This window comes from Macadamia integrifolia, unplaced genomic scaffold (genome assembly GCF_013358625.1).
Source record: "Macadamia integrifolia cultivar HAES 741 unplaced genomic scaffold, SCU_Mint_v3 scaffold367, whole genome shotgun sequence".
NCBI lineage: Eukaryota > Viridiplantae > Streptophyta > Magnoliopsida > Proteales > Proteaceae > Macadamia > Macadamia integrifolia.
In genome coordinates, this window is record NW_024869711.1 from 299,889 (window position 1) to 322,274 (window position 22,386).

The window sequence follows — 22,386 nt, forward strand, 5'->3', positions numbered from 1 at the left end:
ATAAATCATACCAAACATCTATAGAAATAGAAATACGTCCGATAAATACAAATACAAATCATACCAAAGATAGCCTTAGATAAACTTTTTTTTTAGTTATAGAGTAACAAAATTAGTTGGCCATGTCCAAAAATTACTTTATGAGGAAGTATTGACACAGACTAAATCAAAAGAAAGCAAAAAGTCCACTTGTGCCCCTCTACAAAAGACAAAAAAGAGATTGTATCATACAGTTGGATATGGCCCTATGTACAAACTATATCTACCACTCCTTAGGCTAGACTCTAGGGCATTTGCAATATTTGGTAGCTCTTGGCTTCCATGAGGACGTAATGTTTCCTTGGTTGCATTAGAGAACTTGCTCTCCTGGCCAGATGGCCAGCTTCCATGGAGTATGTTTTTTGTGTGATAACCATTTTATAACCAAAGCCGAGTCATCCTCCACAATGAGATGAGTCCATGGACTAGTTGCATATAGCAATAGTTGATGCGGATCCAAGTACCAAAACCGGAATCAGATCGCCTTTGGGCCCACTTAAATAATTAAGATCCATAGAAGTGATAATGGCCCTCTTGTAATTAAATGGAATGCCATAACTGTAATTAAAGTAGAATCTTTAATAGTGGCAGAATTGTAATTATGGGAACTTCACTTTAAGAGAAGAGACAAAGAAGGGAAGCGGGACATGCAGTGTAAAGGGTATTCTTGGAATCACAAAATCTCAATGGCAAGCTGTAATAAGGAGGGCATGGAGGGGCATTAATATGGAAATAAACAATTAAGGGTTTCAAGCCACCGTTCAAGTGGAAACCAGAAGCGGAAAACCAGTTGCAGCTTCAAAGAAGAGAACTTCTTCCCTAGGGCTCTGTTGGATCTCATATTTTAGGGCAAGGTTCCCAAGTCGGAGGCTTCTTGGATGAAGCTAAGGTTACCCTAAACAGCAAAGGAAGAGAGAGGTTCTGACGTCTGAACTCTAACTGGTGGTAGAACCAAAAGCAGAACTGGTTCCAGGTAAGGAAAACACACCTGCGAGAAGGATTAGGAGACCAATACGCCAGGGTTTGGATCGCCCTAGAGGGTAATCCAACCTTAAAAGTTTCAGCTCTAACCGATCTTACACTAGAGAGGTCAAACAATTCCTTATGGCTGGAGTACGGAAGTTGTAGAACAAGGTAAGGAAGCATGGCAGAGAGAGAGTACCCATCTGGCCCTAACAACTCAATTCAATCCATTCTCAAAACTTGTCCGATAACTTGGGTTACATGCCTTTATATAATAAACTGAAATTAAAACTTGCCTAAATAAATCTAAAACTAAAATAGCAACTCCTAATTACTTGTTAAGTTCTAACTAATGAAATTAGAAACAAAATAAAAAAATAAAAAATAAAAAAGGAAACAAAGCAATACCTCAGAAACATCCCACCTAAATGGGGTCGGCTTCATGGATCTTTGCCCTCCAAACAACTCTATTTGAGGTCATACTAGAGTCGAGACGAGACCTAGACTTTGCATGTCTTTCCTTACTATTACTTCTATGGTCATTTTAGGCCTGCTCTTAGCTCATTTTGTTCCTTCCATCTGAATCTGATCACTCCTCCTTACTGGGGACATTCCCAAGACTTCTGTTGAACATAGCCATACCACCTTAAATGACATTCTCGGAGCCGTTTAAGTTGGTATGTCCATGTTCAACGTAGGCCTTGGAATGCCCAAGTAAGGAGGAGTGATCAGATTCAGATGGAAGGAGCTAAAAGAGCTAGGGGCAGGGCCTAAAATGACCATAGGTTGCCCACATTACTTTCATCAAAATTCAGCTTTACTGAGGATATGATGGGGGCTGTCCACTCCTGCACTGTGACCTCTCTAAGAGGTTTGGACTCGCTACCTGTCCCCACTCTCTGATTATATAATCAAAAGCGATGCCTCTGATGATTTGCTGATTAGTGACCCAGTTTGCAGCTTTTACCCATGATCACTTTGCACACACTCTCACGGGGAACTTCCTTTTATCTCTAAATCCACTGTTATTTTTCTCCTCCCGTATAGTCCATAATATTTCCATTAGGGTATATCTCTACAACACTTCTGCGCCCCTTTTCGCAGAGGAGAAGAATTCCAAAACCATGCAAATTCACAAATGTCTAAGGAAGCGGTCCAGCGTATTCCAAGGATTCCCCAAAAGTGGTGCCAAATCTCCTTTCCCAAAATCAAAATGAATGAACAAATGTTGACTTTTTTCTCATCTTTACAGCATGAGTGGGGCTGTGGGGCACCTTATGAGGTAAAGAGGCAACCCTCTATGCTAACATGCGAGAGGTTTTCACTTTCTCAAGGCTATCTCCCACATTAGGCTCTTATAGATATTCTGGCTTTTTTCCCTGGCTGCGAAACTAAATGCTTGAACCCCATTAGATCTTGGATCCTATGAAAATGTTCAATTTGTGCTGAAGAGAGCTGGGAAACCTCCCTCAGAAAGGTATATTAGATTAAATTTGATTGAAAAGGAAATCTGTCCAAAAATTTGAAATTTAATCCTATTTACAAATGGTAGCTCCTTTGAAATTAAGGGCCAATACATAACGTGTGGTCAGCCCTTTCCATTTTGCTGATAATTTACATGATTTTGGATTGGCAATGGAAGTAAATTAGTGAGAAATTAACAAAGGTAGAACTGGAAAGAGCCCGTATTTCCAAATGATTGACGGATGAGCTTAGCTCATCTTCATCTGCACTGTATCATATGTATTCATCCATGCACATTTTCTTTCTTGATCGGTGACATGTAATCTGTCATATAAGTGTTGTACATCTGTCTGTAGATGTGTTTGCATATATGTGTGTTATAGGGGGGTGGGAGCCTGGGAGGTGGGTAGGATTTGGGGGTGTGGTGGATTATCTGTATATCTGGTCATATCTGTTATGGGGAATTTGTGTATGCATGAGTGACATTGAAAATATTTTTCTCTTGAACTTCTAAATCTCCAATTTAAAGAGCTTGCTTGTCATTCTGAAATGGATTTTGCTGCTTCAAAAAGAAGGGCATACCCATTGCATGAGGCTCCTGCCACTATAGGGTCTGGGAAGGGTCATAATATACGCAGCCTTACGGCCCTTACCCCCACTTCGCTGAGAGGCTGTTTCCTGACTCAAATCCGTGATCACAATGGAGCAACCTTACTGTTTTGCTGCTTCAAAACTAATGCTAAAAGTTTAGGATTGTACGAAATTGACTCAATATAGTGGACGTATACTTGATTACATGTTGGGAAATTTCAGAACTTTCACAGATACCATTGTTCTTTTTTTTTTTTTTCCTATATTTTCTTTGTGTAGTATTTGAGTTTAATTCAGACCTTAGGCAAGTCTTCTTCCTGCTTTACGTACATTTGTGGCCATATATCGGCTACAAGGCTTAAGGTGGTGACTGGGATGGTGGAGCATCATATCAGGGAGCATTAATTACACGTGAAAGCTTGGAGTCTAATTGTCAGAGATGTTGAGGCTGCCATCCTAAATACACCTTGCTGAAGCCAGTGTGCATGATTTTTTTTTCTGGGGGATTTAATTACTTTGACCTCTCTTTTTTAATTGTGGTAGAAACCATGGTTTAAAAGATCAGTATCAGGTTGGAATTACCCAAGACAATCCAATGAATGATTCAGAATTATTTATTAAAAAATGCAAGAGGTAAAGATCTTCCCCCCAGTAAGGGTAAAGTAGAAATTTAAAAATGCGTGGAATTTCCTTATGTGGAATAGTTAGAAGGGAAGATGTAAACGATTCTTTATTCTCTCTTAAGAGTTCTAATTAATTTTTTAAAAGTTGGGAGATTCTGTTAATTATCTTTTTTAAGAAGGGGGGGGGGTAACACTCAATTATTTACCATAAGGAACTATTCTGTGGAAGCTGGAAGGTGGTTAATGGGATCTAATAGTTAAACAGAGCAGTTCAAATAGCATACTAGAATAGCAGGATTGCAGGATAGGACAGCTGAATAGAATCATGGAAATTTCTGCAACTGCACTCAAACAGACCACCAGTATGGGTTTAAACTCCAGTTGATGGGTCTGTTCTGCTGACAGAGTAGGTCTGCATGGTATGGTCAAATTCTGGTTACAGAAAAGTGGTTTTCTGAAGAATCCACTGTTACTATGCTGAAATCAGCTTGATCAGAATTGATGTATTTGATTAAAAGATTCAGAAACCCAGAACAGAGACTCTGATATAAATAAATTAGAAAGCTAACTGAATCTATTTGAATGCAAATTAACTGAGTATAACAGAGCTTGCAAACAGTAGCAGAATCTGAGAATTAGCGGAAGAACAGAATAGCCACAGGGATGGAGTTGTATGGATCCGAGCTGTAATTTCTGGTAACGGGAGATATCCCTCAATTCACAGCAGCTTATTTCAGAAATTTATGAACTTTATAATCTTCAAATCCTCCTTTTTTTTGGGGGGGGGGGGCGTGGTGGTGGAGGGGCTGAATGGCGTTTCTATTTATAAGAATAGTAGATGATAAACTATGACTGACTTAGGAAAGCTTAAGGTCAATTTAGATCTTAAAAGGAAAAGAAAACAAAAGCACTCTTAAATTCCTCGAATCGATAAGCTATTGGTGAGTTCAAATTGACTAGAATACTTTCATGTATGATCAGGAATCTGGAACTGATCACAGCCTAATCCAGTCATGACTAACTCATGTAGGAACTTGTTATGAGTGGATTTATTGGATTGGTTCGTCTACAGACTTCGGGGAAAATTCATTTTTGACTCTGCGCAAGTGATTCTACTAAATATATTAGTCATAATAGTTATAGTTCTTTTATTGATAATATTATATTTCATTATATTTATATATATTTATTTATAAAATTTATTATTATATTAGTTATTATTAATTAATAACATAAATCATAATGGAATAATTCTTTCATATTCATATTCATAAAGATGGAAGATACGTAAACATATAATTGATTTGTTTGGACATGATGTTAGTATCTGTGAAGTGGTATAAAGATGGACATGGTCTATATTCCTTTTATTTTTATTGTTTATTTTAATTAATTCAGTTTAATTAATATTTTGATGTTAATTGAAATGGTTTGCTTAAAGGGGACAGAAGAGCATGGCGACAATCTGTCCTGATGGGAAATTGTGGTGATTCAACGAAAGTCAGGATTACGTTTATGTTGAATTGATTTTTCATTTAGAATGATTATCAAGTTTGAACTTGTAATGGACTTAAATATCTAATTAGAAATCATTCTTTGACATTTTTAGGTTTATTATTATATGTTGTCCCTTGGATATCTCCTTGGTGGGTGGCTCCTAAATATATGGTTATGGTGGCTCCAATGGATAGGGTCTTGTTATTCTTTCATTTTATTGGCCATATGTTGATCTGAAGGGGAAGAAAGACGCACTAACTTGATGTAGAAAGCATAACAGCACTCTTCTCTACTCAGAATATGCAGTTGACTGAATCTGTGGTCCTCATAGAAGAAAATCAGCAGTAGCAGCAAATTTTTTTCCTGATGTTAGGGCAACAAGGTTGTCGTTTTCTCAAGTAGAATTTCTGGTTTTTTCCCCCTTTCTTTGATAGGAATTTGGGGCAGTAAATCTGCAATTTCTAGGGTTTATCCTTCGTTATCATTTTCTTTATGTTTCCATTGATTTCAAGCAGAGAAATCAAAGAGGACTGCAATGGTGATTGAAACCTTCACATGTGGCACTATAATTGGTTGACCAAATCTTGTATACTAATCCTGGGTGTGCCAGAGTGCTTCCTTATGTTATTGACTTCTGTTGAGCTTTTATTTATTTAAATAGTTTCCAAATACTGTTGGATCAAACTCCGTACAATTGACTTTCCTTATCTGGATTTATTGTAAACAGATAGCAGGTTTCCTCCTGTTCTTCTCTTTGGAATTTCATTTTTGATTAAGATGGACTTTAATGGTCCTATTGCAACTGATGATGCTTTGTTCTTGGAATTTTGCGAGTATCACCTATCTTTGGAGTCTTAACTTTTAATTCTATTAGTTGGATGACAAATTATTTTCCTTTTAGTACCTGTCTTGCATCCGGCTTCATCTTTTATTGAAAATCTTTCACAGGTTGCTGAGGGTGATGGTGGTTCACCTGTGGATGTGGCAAAATCATATATGCGTGCTAGGCCTCCATGGACATCTCCATCTTTGAGCCTTGTTGGATCCCAAACTCCCTCACCAATTGGGACACGTCTGTTTAGTGATGGAACCCCTTTTGGACTTGCGGATCAAACTTTGTCCTCCTCTAAGGTTCCTTTACCTTTTTCTTTAAATATTTTATTCTCTCTCCTATTGGTCAATTATCAATCAATGAAGGTCCTTCTAATTTTTATTGCTTCTAGGAATTCACAACCAATAAAGTTTTGACGTCATATCATAGGTGGATTGGGGCATATAAAATGTAATATCTTGTTGGATCTCTATAAAATGCATTTTTTTGGTTGGAGGGGATCACTGTGTACTGAACTTTCCATGCTTTGGTTGTCACTGAAATGATTTAGTTTACCTTTTCCAATATCATGTTGGATGTCTATCAAATTTTTTTTTGGGGGGTGGCGAGGGTGGGGGGGGGGAGAGGGATCCCTTTTACAGAACCTTCCACTCTTTGTGGGGTCTGAAAATTTTTAGTATACATTTTTCTTTTTTATTTTTCTTTACCTTTCCCTTTTGATATATGATTTGGACAATATGATGATTGATGAGGGTGGGGTTCTTTCTTTCTCTTTTCATTTTTTGGGGATAAATAATGATGGGATTTCGTTTCTTCCCATATAAGTGGTATAATTTGGTTTTAAAGCATTTGTTGTGACCTGGAGACAGGGTTAGTTTGGGATTGGGGTTTTATTCTGTTTTATCTCGATTAATGACCAAAATGAAAGTATGAGACAAAGACAGTGGTCCCAACTGAAAAATTCCTTACTTACATATCGATTCCCAGCACCTCCAAAGAAACTGACTATGAAAAGCATAAAAGAACTCGCACAGTTTGCCTTCCAATGGAGGAAGGAAGCTCAGAAATTGGCACGTGTTCGTTTGGAACACATCTCTCTTGGCGAATGGTTATGGAGGTTCTCCCAAAAAGAAGATCACAAAGTTTCGTGATCCGAACTTATTCCAATTCCAACAGCTCGGACTTGGATCGTGGGGATCGCCGGAATACTTCGTATCACAAGTACGATCCATACTAGATTTGACCAACTGCTCATCCTACCTCCTCTATGTTCTTGATAGCCCATCTTTGTCTCAGAAGATTCTTTGAGTGGGTTTCGGTCCTCTCCCCATTACTTAGAAAAAGTGAGCCACCGGTTCTAGTATGAGATACTATCATTACCGGGTTAGTCAAGGGTTCCAAACCTTTCTCTTAACGCAGATCCAAAGGTAACCGAGGGAATGAGGTTTGTGGGAAGAGGAGTGGTCTAGGAAGAAAGGAAGTGGGATGTGAGATAAAGTCTTACGATCCAACTATTTGTGGTACTCTGAAGATCCTTGGTGCAAAGGAGTCATCTTGGCATTGATCGCAACTCCCCATGCTGGTAAGTTGCAGGTCGCTCTGATCACTCATTGGTTCCAACATGAGCATATAAAACAGCTGCTGAAAAAAGTAGTTGACTTGACCGGAATCACAAGTTTTCAGTGATACCGGAAATTGGGAATCATTCCTAGGGAATGCCTGGCAAACGGAGCTACGAAACTGAGCAATCCGTCCCTTTAGTTTCGAACTTGAATTACGCATTCGGTGTTAGCACTCACACCCCATGAGTTGAGGGTTGAGGATGGATGAACGAAAAGAGAGTTACTTATTTTATTGACATAAGCTCGGGAAGCATCACAAGCGAAGTACTCTCGTGAAGAGAAAGAAAACAGCTAGTTCAGCTCCTCATATATAGGGTAAGTAGTTCAGTGAAAGCAATCAGAATAGAATGTTGAACCACATTCTTTGTGGCATTTGGTGATTAGGTTTTAAGTATGGGATATATCATGGGGGATGGGACTCCTAGACATCTCAGATAGTAACTCTTAAGGCCTCATGGATGAGCATTAGTTTGCTTACTCCTTAGTTTTTTGCATTGGATTGGATACAATGTGAGAAATAGGGAGAGTGAAGTTTCAGGGAAGTTTGTGGTGGTGGGGGGGTGGGGACATTCCTTTGGGAGATTTATTCCCTAGGTTGTACACACTATCGAATGCTAAGAATTTTCAGTGGCCCCTGGTGGACAGATATCACCAAATGGGATTGTTTGGGATCTTTGATTCCATAAGGGTTTTAGGGAAGGGATTTAGAACAAATTTGGTTATTGAAATATTCAATTTTTTTTTTTTAAATGTCCATTGATTTTATTTATTAAAAAATTTAGATCCGTAGAGTGATGGAATGCTTTCTTCCAAGTCTTTATTTGTAGCTTTTTGCAATATTGTGTATGCCAGTGATGAGGAGAATCCTCATGGTTCTATTCCTTTAAGGTTTTATGGAAATCCAAACATCACTGGAATGTAAAGCTTGGGCTGGCAAATCAACCATAAAAAGGTCTTAAGAGCTGATGTGTATTAACTATCAAGGTAAGAGACTGGGATGGTTTTTCTCTCCTCAGGTTTGTTTGATGTGTTTGGGAGATGGGGAATCTGACATATGTTGATCATCTTATTCTGTTTTGGCCCTTTGCCAAATAGATTTAATTCCTTATGTGGTCTAGGGTACTGGTAGATAATATAGGGTTAATAGAACACAATACCCACTTGACAGAAGCTCAGCAATCCAAACAGTACACAATGTGGAAGAATAGAGAAAATTAATTAAATCAAGATCCAGTGGTTGGATGGGGATGTTATTTGGATCCGGCAGCCCTCTTACTACGATGGTCAGACCTTCCGAAGGATAAACTGATCCAAGGGTTGGATCTATTGTATAAATAGAAACTTAGGACTAGCTGAAGTTAGTAACTAAAGAATAACAAAAAAATGAAATTATTTCTATATACCCTATATTCCTATGTATTCACTCTTTTCATTAATAAAATTTGTTGCATATAAAAAAAAAACATAACAGAAAAATGAACTTATTTTATTTTAAATGATTGCCCAATAAATTTTGTCAATTTATTCAAGAACAGTTATATTTATAATTTTTAACTATGTATGAATGAAGTTTATTAAGGATAAGCTCTATTACCAGGAAGGAGGGTAAAGACCAAGGAAAGCCCCTCAGAACAGAGTTGAGCAAGAAGAACAAAGGAATAGAATCCCATCTCTCATGAAACCCTTGAAGATGAAGTGAAAGAGCCCAATTAAAGGAATTAATTAAAGAATCTGAGAAGTTCTAGGGCTAAAGTGAGAAACTTTAGTAAGTTGAAAACCTAAAATTCTGTCTTATTTGGCTTGTGAAAGTTCAATATTTTTACATTTTAAGTTAGAAGGATAAAAATGAATATGGAAGGTTTTCCTGCTTATCCAACAGTCAGCTTGGTCACTTCCTTTCACTTGGCTTAAATCAAGGGGCTACTGACCTAAGATAATTAAGTAGCTTGTCCATTTACACAGACACAAAAACAAACGAAAGTGTGGTCATTCATATATAGACACGGGTGTGCGTGTGTGTGATGTTTCTAGTATATCTGTTCACATATTTTATTTATGGACAAGTGTCTGTTTGATTTCTTGTATATTTTCTAATTTATTGATAATAGCCCAATCATAATTCATCTATCTTCAAGTCCTATCTTTTTCAAACCTTTCCTTATTTTTTATTTATTTTTTTGTTATGATTCATTTCAGATGCTTAAAAGAAACACTCTTGCTACTGGATCATGGGATATCCTAGAAGAAATTCGAAGAGTGCGTCTTAAGGCAACAAAAGGTATTTTAGAACCTTTTGCCAAGCAAATTGACTCATCTGCTATAGTATCAGAGAATATTGGTGGGAAGATCTCATCTTCATCTGATAAAAGATCTACACAAGTGGGTGGTACAGTCAATGATTCAAATTCACTACCAGCTATACAGTCTGTAGCTGGAACTGCCCCAGCCCCTGCAGGGTTTTGTAATGCTGATGGCTCTCCAGGTGTAGTTTGGTTTCTTATGGAAACTATATTCATATATTCAGTAATTAATTTCGTAAATCTTTCAGAATCTGAAGTGAGTTCACATGCAGGAAATCTGAAGCATGGAAAATCATCCTCCACAACTTTAGTTGCTGACACTGTAAATGACAAGCCAATAAATGGAGCTATGTCCTCTTGTCCAACAGCTCTTGTTTCCGAGAGGACTCAGGTGTGGGGAATTGGCCTGGTTGGATGTTCTTAATTCTATTCGTTGTATGTTGGTTGCTATATTACTATATTTTTTCTCTAGTTCAACTTTCCAATCTTACCTGTCTAAATATCTATTGCATGGGTTAGTATCTATTTTATAAAAAGGATTTCTGAAGTAAAGGTTGTGGAGAAATTAAATTAATGGAAATTCTGTTGTGAAGGATCTAGAAGATTCTCAGCCTCATGGGGGAGAGGGCACTAATTCTGTTTTTGATGATTCCCTGGTTCTGGACTCAATTTCAATACAAAATAATGGTAATATACTGATCTTGTTTGAGAAAGTGAACCTTTCTTTGCAGTATTATTTTCTTGCATTTTCATTTTCATAATATGTTGGGTTAAACAGTGCTATATTTTGTATTCATCATCTTTCGTCTGCAGTAGCCATACCTTGTTCATTAATAAACCTTCTATTTTAGGTCCACAGGATGTCTCAGTTCATACCACAAATTATGGGCCAGAAGTCAAGTCAGACGAAGATACAAAGCCTGCATTGCAGGGGTTGGTTTTCTCTTTCTTTCCATGCCATATAGAATAAAATCACCTGAATTATAAAATAGTTATACACATGGAATAATGTGGAACTTTTTCTTCTCCTTTCTTTCATTTTGTTAGCACTATTCTTTTCTTTCCTTCTTTCTTTTTCGTTTTGGATAAATACAGTTTATTGATAAGATAATGTAGAAAATCTTGTCAATATTCTGAGGTGTGTTATTGTTGTTGTTGTTGTTGTTGTTGTTGTTGTTGTATAATGACGAATATCTAAAGTGCAAACCTCCAGAAAGCACCATGTGTCTACAGACACCCATGAACAGAAAAATACAGAGGAAAACAGCCCCATTATAGTTGTCATGGCACCAAGGCAATGTGCCATGATTCCAAGGCAAGTGCCTTATGCCAGGTATATTTGCCACATTCTGGGTATATTTCCATAGTCCAGCTATTTCCCCCTCATTTTTTGCATCTATGAACCTTGGTAAGTGTGGCAATTGGTTGCCTTATGCTTCAAAGCTGGCCAAGTTGCCTTGGCATCTGCTAGGTAATGCATATACAACTATGCATATATTAATTAGAACAGAATACTCTTTAACTGTAACATATTATCAGATTTAACAACCCCTGATATTCTTTTTTCCCGTTGTGGATAATGTATCTCGTGAACTCCAATGCATTTCAATTTTCAACTAGTGATGAGCATGAGCCATATTGTTGTCGTGTAGCTCCAGTATAGTTGTCATGGTGTCTAGGCGACCCAAGGCATTGGCAAGGGCTTGGAAGCAAGGCAACCAAGGCGCTTGGATGCCTTGACAACTATGCTGCAGTGCAACTCGATATAGCCCGAATCAGGTTAATTTGAGATTTCCCTGCATGATCCACCCTGGACCTAGTTTTCAGTCATGCACTATTCCAAGGCCTTTTATAGAGATTTTAATTGATGCATAATCAAAGAAGAGGAGTGGTCGAGCCCCAAAACCCTAACCTAATTAAAGAAATTATGGTTTAATTGTACATAATCCATACAACCAATTGGGCACTCAAAATTAAGCCTTTTCAGTCAAGGAGAAGGAGAAGGATCCTGCATGTCTGATTTGAGATTTCCTTATTCAGCTAGGAGTCTGGTCATGTGGAAGTATGTTGAGGCGTTCAGTTTGATTTCTGAATGCTAATTTGTGTCCTATAAATTTCTGGAATTTTGCCATTCCTTTTTCCAGTTCGTTTTATGGTAGTTTTATTAGAGTTCTAGTTTATATGGGAGTGTCTTAGGCTGGGCAAAAGCTATGTGAGTTGGTTGCAGTTTTGGTTTTCCGTTTCAATTTGGAAATAGGATTTAGTCAGTCCAAATTAGTTTTTGTGTCTGTCTAGAATAAAACTATAATTACATGCATTGGCTAGGAGCCCATCCCACAATTTCATGTATACATAGTTTTTTTTTTCTTGTTGCTGACAATTCAGTGCTATCTAAGTGGACTTCTCAGGGTGTATTTGGTGGATTCCTAATTTTCCATGGGAGGTTTCAGGTGGATTTCTGGCCTGTTAGTATCTTCTAAATTCCTATCTTGCTTGTCTCTAATCAACTGGTCACTTTCATTGTCTCTTATTGTTCCTGCAACACTCCTGTTTCCCTTCAAGTTTCTGCTAGTTTTTGGTGATCGAATCTCTTTCAGTACTGCATATGTTCTGCTCAAATTTGGAAGCTTAGTTTTTGTTTGCATCTTCTCTTTAATTCTTGTTTTCAAACCAGCAATTTCTGTCCAATTCTCTGCTGCAACGACTGTGCTCTACTGCTCCGTCTTCCTAGTTATACTAGGACTATTTTGCATGGCTTGTTTAGGCTTCAGTTTACTGAGATATTTTGCAGACAGATCCTAGTAACCAAGGGGAGTACTTGACAAGAATATTTGGCCTTTCTGTCCATTTTGCTTAAAGTTATAAAAGTTCTCTTCTCTCTAGTTCTGGTGATCCCGAGTTCCTGCCAGACTATTCAAGTTCAAGTTTGGGATTTGTTATTGCATTTTTTTGTTTTATTCTTTTGGAAGGTTATAAATATCATGACATGTGAAAAATCTATTTTATCAATTCAGAATCTAAAAAAGCATTATAACTGGAAACAAAGTTTATATTTTCTTCTTGATGGGAAAGAAAATTTTATTCAAGGTGTGGGGAAAAAGAGATTCCCACCAAGACAAAAAGGCTGCCACTATACTTTACGCTGCTACAAATACAAAACAAATCTGTACCAGAATGACTGACATCAGTAGCAGTCCAGTGGTAGAGCTCCCCACAAACTTCTATAAGGTTATTCCCACCAGAACATTGCTGCCCGGGATAAGGGATGTTCCTATGGACCGTCTATCCTGAAGACCTATGAGTTTCAATGGAAAACCCCACCCTGGACCTCTGTGAATTGGCACTAATGTAGACTAATCCTGAACCTGAAAAATCCAGTTGGAGACTCGTACTTGAAAACATCACAGAATAGAAAAAGAAAACCAGTTTATATCTCAGTAGATTGATCAGAACAGCCAAAAAATCCAGTCAACTGTTCTATTCTATCTGTAAAATAGGCTTGCAGAATCATACGAAATTCTGACAACAGAATATGTAGTTTTAGGGAAGTCCTAGTAGCACTAGGTCTAACCCCAAGGAGGTAGCTGAGTTGGCAAGGGACCTTTGCCTCAGGAAGCGTGTAGACGTGTGGTTCTGAGTTTGACTCCTCTTACTCCTTGAGGCCACTCACACGGGGATGTTTAGTGCTCTTCACTGCTTTCAGTGAAAGTTGAATGGTTCCTATTCAACCCCTGGTATGACCTGGTTCGTGCGGTTGTGGGGTCAGTATGGGCCCGCGGGACTAATCAGGCCAAAGGCTTTTGATACCTGTCGTTAGCCAAAAAAAAAAAAAAAAAAAAAAAAAAGTAACACTAGGACTCTAGGAGTGTAGGTCGCAGAACTAGAGCTATAGCAATCGACCAGAATCCTTCGGAATCAATAACATAACTTCAGACAGTAGAATAACAGTGTCTTGTGTCTCGGTTTATAGCTAATCAGTACCGTAACTGGAGATATTGTAAGAACTTAACAGGAACAAAGGTGAAACCAGGGGTGCCACGTTGGTGAAGAACTAGCAGAAACTGACCAGTGGAAATTGAGGTAAATAGATAGATAGGTTGAAGGGATAACACAAGCCAGGAATCCATCTGAGCCTTTACTTGGAATCCACCATGCACACCTGAGAATCCACTCAACCAAAGTACTGAATCCACAGCACAAAGTTGCAGAGAACTGAGTCTTTCATAATCAAATCGTGGGGAGTCTTTGTGCTACACGTATTTATAACTTTCTGATAAGGATGATTCAGGATTTAGTTTGGACTCAATAGGACCCAATCCTGGCTGAACAGGAAACAGAAAAGAACTACGAATTGACCAGCTTAGATAAATGTTCTAATCCACATAGGACTCCAACAGAAAAGCAAAATAGTGATTGGAAAGCTGCTAACTCCTGATCCAGCCTTAATATTCTCAACTAATTATGAACAGAAAATAAAGGTAACACTGACTAAACTCCACGAGGCCATGGCAGAACAGACTGAAGTTCCTATTAAGACTAGGAATCTGGAATGGTTGGCTATTTCGGCTTCTTCTTCCTCTTGTACGTAGAATCTGCATCAGATACCGAATCAGCAAATGTGATCCCTCCCTCTCCTCTTTCTCTGTTTTTTACGCCAGCAATATCAACCCAAACCTGTAGACTTAGGATAACCATATTATTTGTTTATTTATTTATTTGAGAGGGCAGTGGTTCGGGGGTTGAGAGTGTGTTGGTACGCATGCTGAACACGTCCAGCTGACCACAATGATATCTGCGTCACAATCACTTTTTCGAAGCCATTAGCCAGTATCCGATCTCTAAGATTTGCTTTTTGTGCATTGAGGCAGATAGTGATGTCAGGATAACAACAACAGGAATAGGATTAGAAGGCTGGGCTTTGTTCGAAATCTTGAAGAGTTGTCAAATGTAATGGATTGCACTTTTGGGAAATTGTCAGCTGCCTCTTGGATTTTCCTTCTATGACCAAGCTACAGGTTCAAATTCTATGTGCAAATGGAGCCTCACGGTTGAACACTTTAAAGAAGTTTCTGAGGTAGAAGAGGGACTGATTAGTTACACCTTTATTTATTATCATTATTATTATTATTTTTTTTTGGGGTGATGGTGTGACTACCTCAAGAGTGATTGTTCGATTTCCCAGTGTACTTGGCCCTGTTTAGCTGGTACAGTGATGGGGTGATGTTTTTATTATGAAAGAAATATTTGTCCAAGATTAGTGAGAAGGTGTTTATTGATGCAGTAAGAACATGAAGAACAATGCTGAAAGGCTGTTAAAGCCTTGGACTAGGTTGAAAATCAAGCGAAGCCTAATTCTTAAAACATGTTAAATAGGATGGCCAAAAATGTTCCCATCTACCATTATTTTTAAGCTAAATATATTTAAAACTCAGACTACTTGAAAGCCCTTCTTAAACACTACTAGACGGGTATTTTAGTGTTAACAGTAAAAGAGAGAAAAGACGTAGCCTAAATAGACAATAGACAGTAACTGAAGTGGTCTATTCACATTTGGCTAGCTGCAATCGATTCTGATACAGTTGGTTCTTTTCATAAAAAATGACAATATGGGAACTTTTGATATAGGCTAAGAGATATACTGGAGAGAGAGAACAAACAGATCTTGTGGTATCTGTTGTATATGGGTTGTCATTGTTGGCAACCGTTCTTGTGTCAGTGAATGAGGTGGCCAATGTACTAGTGATGTGCCACAGATTCAGTGGCAGAGGTGGCAGCAAGAATATGCATGTTTAGGGTAGCAGTTCAGTGCAGTTATAGTGGAGTTGATGTGGTCAGATATAACTGTGAGTGGGCCCCACTGTGCCTGGTGACGTAGACAGTGCTCTACAGTGTGTAGTGATGTGATCAGAGTCCAAGGCAGCTCAGCAGTTAAGTGATTATGGCTAGATAGGATCACAAGGGCAGTTTTGTCATTTTCTGGCTCTAAATTGGCCTCCATATGGCAAGGGGTATTATTGTCGTTTCACTTTAGTGATGTGGATTGCCACGTGGTGGGTCGAGCTGAGGTGGCAGGGCCACCTAGGCTGGCAACAAGGGCCAGCGCCCGCAGCAACAACAATGGCTGAGGGCCACATCACAGGGGCTGCAGCACCAGTGGCAAAGCAGGGGCCACAGCAGCAGAGGCATTGGCATGCCGCACACACAACAGGGAGGCCATGCAGCCATGCTGCCCGTGGCTGCAGCAGCAGGCAGCCAGCCTCAACTGGCTGGCCATGCCGTGCATGCATGGGGCTGGCTAGGGGCCTCAAGTGGTCGATGGTTTTTAGCTGAAAATTTTCCGAGTATTGTGAAGCACTGGAAGTGCTTGGCAGTATGCCTCAATGAAGAGTCGATATACACAGCTCTCGGTAAGTCAAAAAATTCCTTAGGGGTCAATCGATAAATAGCAGAAGTTGATGGGACAGAATTGTTAAAGCCAGAAGGTGGAGGGGGCTGTGGTATTGTGGGAGAATGCCCAATTGTCGGTTGTAGGACGGCCATGTGTCGTAGACTTTTGGTCCACGGCTCTCGTCATTCTTGCGCTGACACAAGCGCTCGAGATTCCATTCGGACAAACAAATTGTACAGGAAACCTCGGTGCCTTGTCGCATGGGAGCAAGGAGGGTTGTGTGCTCCATGTGCATACGTTACAGTCGAGGGAGATTCTGTCTCTTGAAATTGGGCCATGTATCAGACTGTTGCATGATTCATATATGGTGGTCAGTATCTCTTCCCGCCTAATGGAGTTTATGGGACAGCCTAAAATCGGCCAGTGCAGCTGACCAATCACAGATGGAAACGCTGCCTATCATGGTCAGTCGTCGCAGTTTGTTCCATTACGAGGATCTTAATCTATCGTCTAGGATTTGTCGGATCCAACGTTAGACCCACAAAGTAGTGTGTTGATTGAACATCTTGGAGGCTTTCCGTGCTCCAATGTGTCACAGGCGTACCTAAAAGCATGGAAATATTCCATTTGAAATGTTCTGTGTGGCTGAACTTCAATCTCCAATATTTCTTTCATCACAAGTCCGATTGGAGTGATTCAAAATGCAGATTTCTCCTCTTGGCAAGCTCTACACACATGCAACAAGAAGAGTGAAAGAAGAGATACAGAAACATGAGAAAAATCAAGGAGAAGTGTGTACAAGCATTGAATACTCATACCATCCCCTCCATTGTGTGGTAAATGCTCCATTGAAGAGCTAAGAGGCTGGTGTTTGTGCATTGAAGATGAAAGGTCCAGTTCTCCTGTCAGAGGGGGAGTTGAAGGTTCCAGTAAGCAGTGGAGGGTCTCAGGAACATCTCAGGGTACCAGAGCTTAACTCAAACAAGGGGTTGTAAGGTTTCTCACCTTGTATTTGTTTTAGTATCTTGCCTGTGTATCTGTATTTATGCCAAGGATTAGAATTTCCATTTCGAGGTAGGTGTTGACCTAGCACGAAATCGAGAAATGAGTTGAACGGTTGAAACTAGGTACTTTTGGGGCACAATTTGACATGTCATGGGATGGTCAAAAGACTCAAAACTTGGCTGGTCAAAAGACTCAAAACTTGTCAAAATTGGTTGAAGCTTGATATTTTCAATCAAAATTGATTGAAACTACCGAAACGTGTGAAATATCGTCAAAATTGGTTGAAACCAGTAACAAGTTGAATTCGACCATTGGTTTTGTCTCAGCCCAGCCCAAATTGGGAAATTTTGGTAGAAACATTTAGAACTATGGTTTATGCTAGACACTACGGTTTATACTAGACATAGGGTTCAATATTGATGAATCTATGCTAGATATGTTCAACTGTAGGGCATTGTTACAAGCGTAGTTTTATTTTCTGAAAGGGGTGTTCAATGGGTGCTATCACTTATATTATCGCCCTTATGCCCTCTCAGTTTGGTGCTGGGAAAATTTGGGTGTAGTTGCTCCTAGCTGTAGGTTTGGCTAAAGTAGTGTATTGAGAAAATATGAAGCCCTAGTGGCATTGCTCCGTGGATGTAGGAAACTTGCCGAACCACATATATCCTGTGTTGTGGGTCAGGGCATTTTTGTATTGCTTTTGAATTTGGAGGGCGTGTGCTATAGGATTGGTGTGCACATTTGGAAGAGGGATCAGGTGGGTTACTTTGAATAAGTTTGGCCCAGTTTTTTGCTTCCTGATTTGGTCGTCCACATAACCAAATATAGTCTTTTTCTAGGATTTAAGGTTATATCGAACAACTTTTATCTTCTCACAAATCCTAAACATGACTGAACCAATATGAAAACTTTGTCATGCCTTTTAAATTACTTTCTTACAATTTGGATGGGTCGTTCACATGTTTTCAAATCTAAAAGGCTAGAGTGATTTGAATTTAATCGGGAAAGTGTCATTGACAATTGGACTATGATCTAAAGCTTTAATGAATTAATTTCTAACAATGGAATTTCGGAAAAGAATTCTCCATAGGCGAAGTGGTGAGGAATGACTTGCATAAAGTGGGTCTCATCCCAAGTATGTTCTTGGATAGAGCCTATTGGAGGGAAAGGACCTATGCAGCCAATTCTATCTAACTGAGATTGTTGAACTTGGTAGTTGGGTGGTACATGACTGTATGGTTGTTTATGTATAGTGCCAACAGTATTGTCAGCATCGGTGTGCGGGGAAAAATAAGAAAAGAAATTAGGTTTTCACTGATTCACCTCCTCTCAGTGACAACCATATGTCAACAATATCTGCTTCTATATGTTGCTTCTGTCCAAGGTTTAAAGTATCGGTATCAAGTAGCGTATTTGAAACGTGATTTAAGAGATCTCTTGGAGATGTATCAGAAAAAAACGCTAAGAGGACATTGGATACACTTTAGATATGCATGATACATCATAAAACATGTTGCTATTGGTAAAGAGAATCCAAATTCCTTTCGTAATGGAATCATAACCTTACTAAGCGCATGAACATAAAACATGTCTATTGACATGTATTTTTGAATTTCAGATCATATGAAGATAAGTACAAAACAAAAATCCCTATTTGTGCAATTGTTTTATTTTAAAATAATTCATAAAATTTCAAGGGGGTTAGGTGTAAGTTATATGGGGGGGGGTTAGATGTAAAATATTATCCCCCCCTTAATTGTTATTACAATTAGTTGTGTAAAATAAGAAGTATGGTTCCCTTTGTTCAACAACAACAACTACTCGGCCTTGTCCCGCCAATGGGATGGGCTACATGGATCTGGGCAAGACAGGAAGAGAACTAAAATAGAAAAGAAAGGAACGCAGCAACAACAAATTATGCAATTTTTTTTTTCTACATTATTTGATGTGAACTCCCTAACTTCCAACCGATAATTAAATTAGGAGATTTGAAAATCTGCTTGAATTTTGGTGGCAATTTTGTAATTATGAGAAGGATTCTGGATCTGTAGGAGAGGCCAAAATAGAATCAAGGATGAATGTAGAGAATGTTGAATGGAGGGCCTTTTCTGACATTAAAATTTTGGAATCAAGGTGGTTTGGTAAAGAAACTGTAAGAATAACTCTTAGGCAAATTAGAAGAAATTCTGTCCTTGTTTTGTAAAAATCGAATTTTTCCTTCTTCAGTCTCACAATAGTTAGGTTTGAATTGGTGAAAAAAATCAAGGGGTAGAAAGCAAATTTAATGGCTGTTAGACCCATGATAGGAACAGACCAAAGCTCAAATTGGGTTTCTAAAGGTGTGATTGGTCCTGCTATCAAAAAGTCCCGGAAACAGTGCAGGTTAGCAACAGATCATATCCTGTAAAGGTTGTGATTGTATTTGTAAGGGATGGGACGACTGTCAGATCTTCCTAAAACAACGGTTCAGTAATTCACCCAATCCATGGTTTCTCTTGGCTTTGTTTTCTTAACACCTTGTTTTTCAGGTTTTCTTGATACAAAGGTCATGTATTGAGTTGTAAGACAGTTAAAGGACCCATGTCAAAAGTCCTCCATGTACCTTGCTTGTATTGTCTCACGTCATAATACGTATCGGACTGAGACAGTCAATACCTACCAAGACTGGGAACCTTGCTTATGGCTTCTGCTGCTGCTGTTTATCTAATTTCTAAGCTCTAAGTATGAAACTTTTTTGTGCTGACCCTGGCATTTCCTGAATCCTCTGATCTGCCAAATCATTGCTTCCTCTTTTGGGCATCAATCTTCCATCAACACCCATGAAACAAGCTCCCTTAGTTTTTTTGGGTGAATTAAATAATTTTTTTTGGGTGAATTTTTTTTTTTGAATGGCTTCAAAAGGCCATTTCAACAAACAAGCTCCCTTAGTTATCCAATCAATCCATTCAGATTTGACATGAATCTGATTTATCTCTATGTATTTTCTTGATTCTGTACTGCTTAACTGAACCTTGAAAGAAGCTGCTCAAACCTCTTATCATTTAAACTCTTTTTCTTGTGAGCTTGTTCTTATTGGTATTGATGCTTTACAGAAAACTGGTAGGAGACCCTTTATGTTGATTACAGTTCAAAGTTCATATGACTGGTAGTTCATTGGAGGCCTTTTATGTTTCTTCATTGTTTCGTCTCCTCCTCTCAATTCTATTTAATTGTAATTACTCTCTAGTATCCCCTCCATAGTTGTCACGGTGCCTAGGCGAACCAAGGTGGTCAATGGGGGGAAAAATTTTGAGGCGACACCAGCAAGGCGCCAGTCCAGGCAAAGCTGCCTGGACTCCTTGACAACTATGCTCCCCCTCTAGAAAGTGCCATAGGAGGGAAATTTTTTATTTTTAAATGCTATGGTTATTTGCTATATAATCCTTGCGAGTCTAGAAAAATGCTTTTTCAGCTTGAAAAGATAGAAAACTATGAAACCAGAAAATTCTGAGACTCAAACCTCAAACCTCACTAACTGCTGTGGGCTCCAGTGTACGTCAATAACCTTGTTAGATGAATACGAGTCAAGTTATTTACCAGTCTTGGAACGATATTCTTGAACATGGTTGCATACCTTTGCATCTGGTTGCTTTATTGTTGAGGTCATGAGGTGCAACTTGTGGCCGGAAAAAAGGAAGCATTAGAAGGAAGAGAAGGTAGAGGAAGAAGAAGGGAGGGAAGGCAGAGGAGGAGGAGGAGGAGGAGGCAGAGTACATACCTCGGTCACCGTGTTATAAGTCAAAAGTCGTCCCTGCTGGTGCTCTCTTCTGCTCGAGTCTCGACCAACAAAATACCCGTTGGGTGCTTTAATTCTTGGGCTCTTTTAATTAATATCTTGTATCATACATCATCAAAGTTTATGTTGTTTACATTCTAATCCTTTTCATCTCACATGACTTCATTGCCCATATAAATATATATATATATATATATATACATCACCTCAGCCATTGCCCCCAATATCAGGTAGCCGAGGCACTTGCCTTAAATGCCCTGACCCCACCTGAGCAATGGTTAGGCATCCTGGTGGGTGGCCATCGCTTAGGCTTGCCTAGGAACCATAACAACTATGTTTAAAGATGCAAGAAACTGAATTTTGTAATGATATGTACAGATCTAAGCAACATCATGAAATCTTGTCCACCACTGGAGGTGTGATGTGTCAAGTTCTTGCATTGTTCCAAGAATAATGGCTGAAGGTTGTGCTCCACTGGTATTTAAGAAAAGGTCTAAAAAGGAAAAATAGAGATGAGTACCTGTATTTCTTTTTCTGCTATGCATAGCTAAACTTAATTTTTTATATTTTAGTGGGGGAAGGTAAGTACACGTTTTATTAAGGATTCCCAACAGAAGCAACCTTTGTATGTGTTCCATATTTGTCTAGTAATACTCTGCAATAAATTCCTTAACTATGCTAGTCTTGATTCCCCTAGTATTTCATTATGTTATTAACACCATTAGATGGCTTAAGGTCTTAGCTTATATTTTTTTCCCCTTAATTTTCTACAGTGAAGCCACCGACATCAATGGCCTTGATGATGCAAATAGGACTGGCCCACCGTCAGTTTCTCCTGTGTGTAAAGTTGTACAGACTGAGGATTCTTGCCAACCACTTCCGTGCTCTGGTCTGAAGGAAACACATTCAATCAATGGTATGGAGCGTATTCTCAAATATATATTTGATAGTGTAACAAACCCAGAACCTGAACCAGTACCTGGAAGTTGAGACAATGGAATTGCCAAACCACGATGGACACCTTGTAATCTATTGTGGTCATGCTGCCTTACAATCTCAGATACAAGCCAATATGAAGTGGACTCTAAGTAGGAATTCTACTTATTACACTACACTAATTAGCGGATAGGATGTTAATTATCTTTTATTTTGCACAACCTTTAAATGGCAGAGTAAATATGTTAATTACTATTTTAGTTTTGTATGACTGCTTTTAAGACTTGCTTCCTCTTTTCTATAGTTGATTAATAAGTATATATATTTTGATTACCATAAAAGTTTGCATCC

General features: G+C 38.7%; 1 protein-coding gene across 3 annotated transcripts in view; it reads left to right on the forward strand.

Annotated features, from left to right (window-relative positions):
• Positions 1 to 22,386, forward strand: part of LOC122068269 — a 64,406-nt gene that overhangs the window by 25,889 nt on the left and 16,131 nt on the right. For 2 of the 3 annotated variants that reach the window (XM_042632141.1, XM_042632142.1), the window contains 6 exons: positions 6,126 to 6,308; positions 9,828 to 10,113; positions 10,204 to 10,322; positions 10,525 to 10,618; positions 10,783 to 10,864; positions 21,873 to 22,015. In XM_042632141.1, coding sequence (XP_042488075.1) covers positions 6,126 to 6,308; positions 9,828 to 10,113; positions 10,204 to 10,322; positions 10,525 to 10,618; positions 10,783 to 10,864; positions 21,873 to 22,015 — 907 coding nt within the window. The remainder of the gene's footprint in view (positions 1 to 6,125; positions 6,309 to 9,827; positions 10,114 to 10,203; positions 10,323 to 10,524; positions 10,619 to 10,782; positions 10,865 to 21,872; positions 22,016 to 22,386) is intronic. The other variant, XM_042632143.1, reaches the window with a different exon arrangement.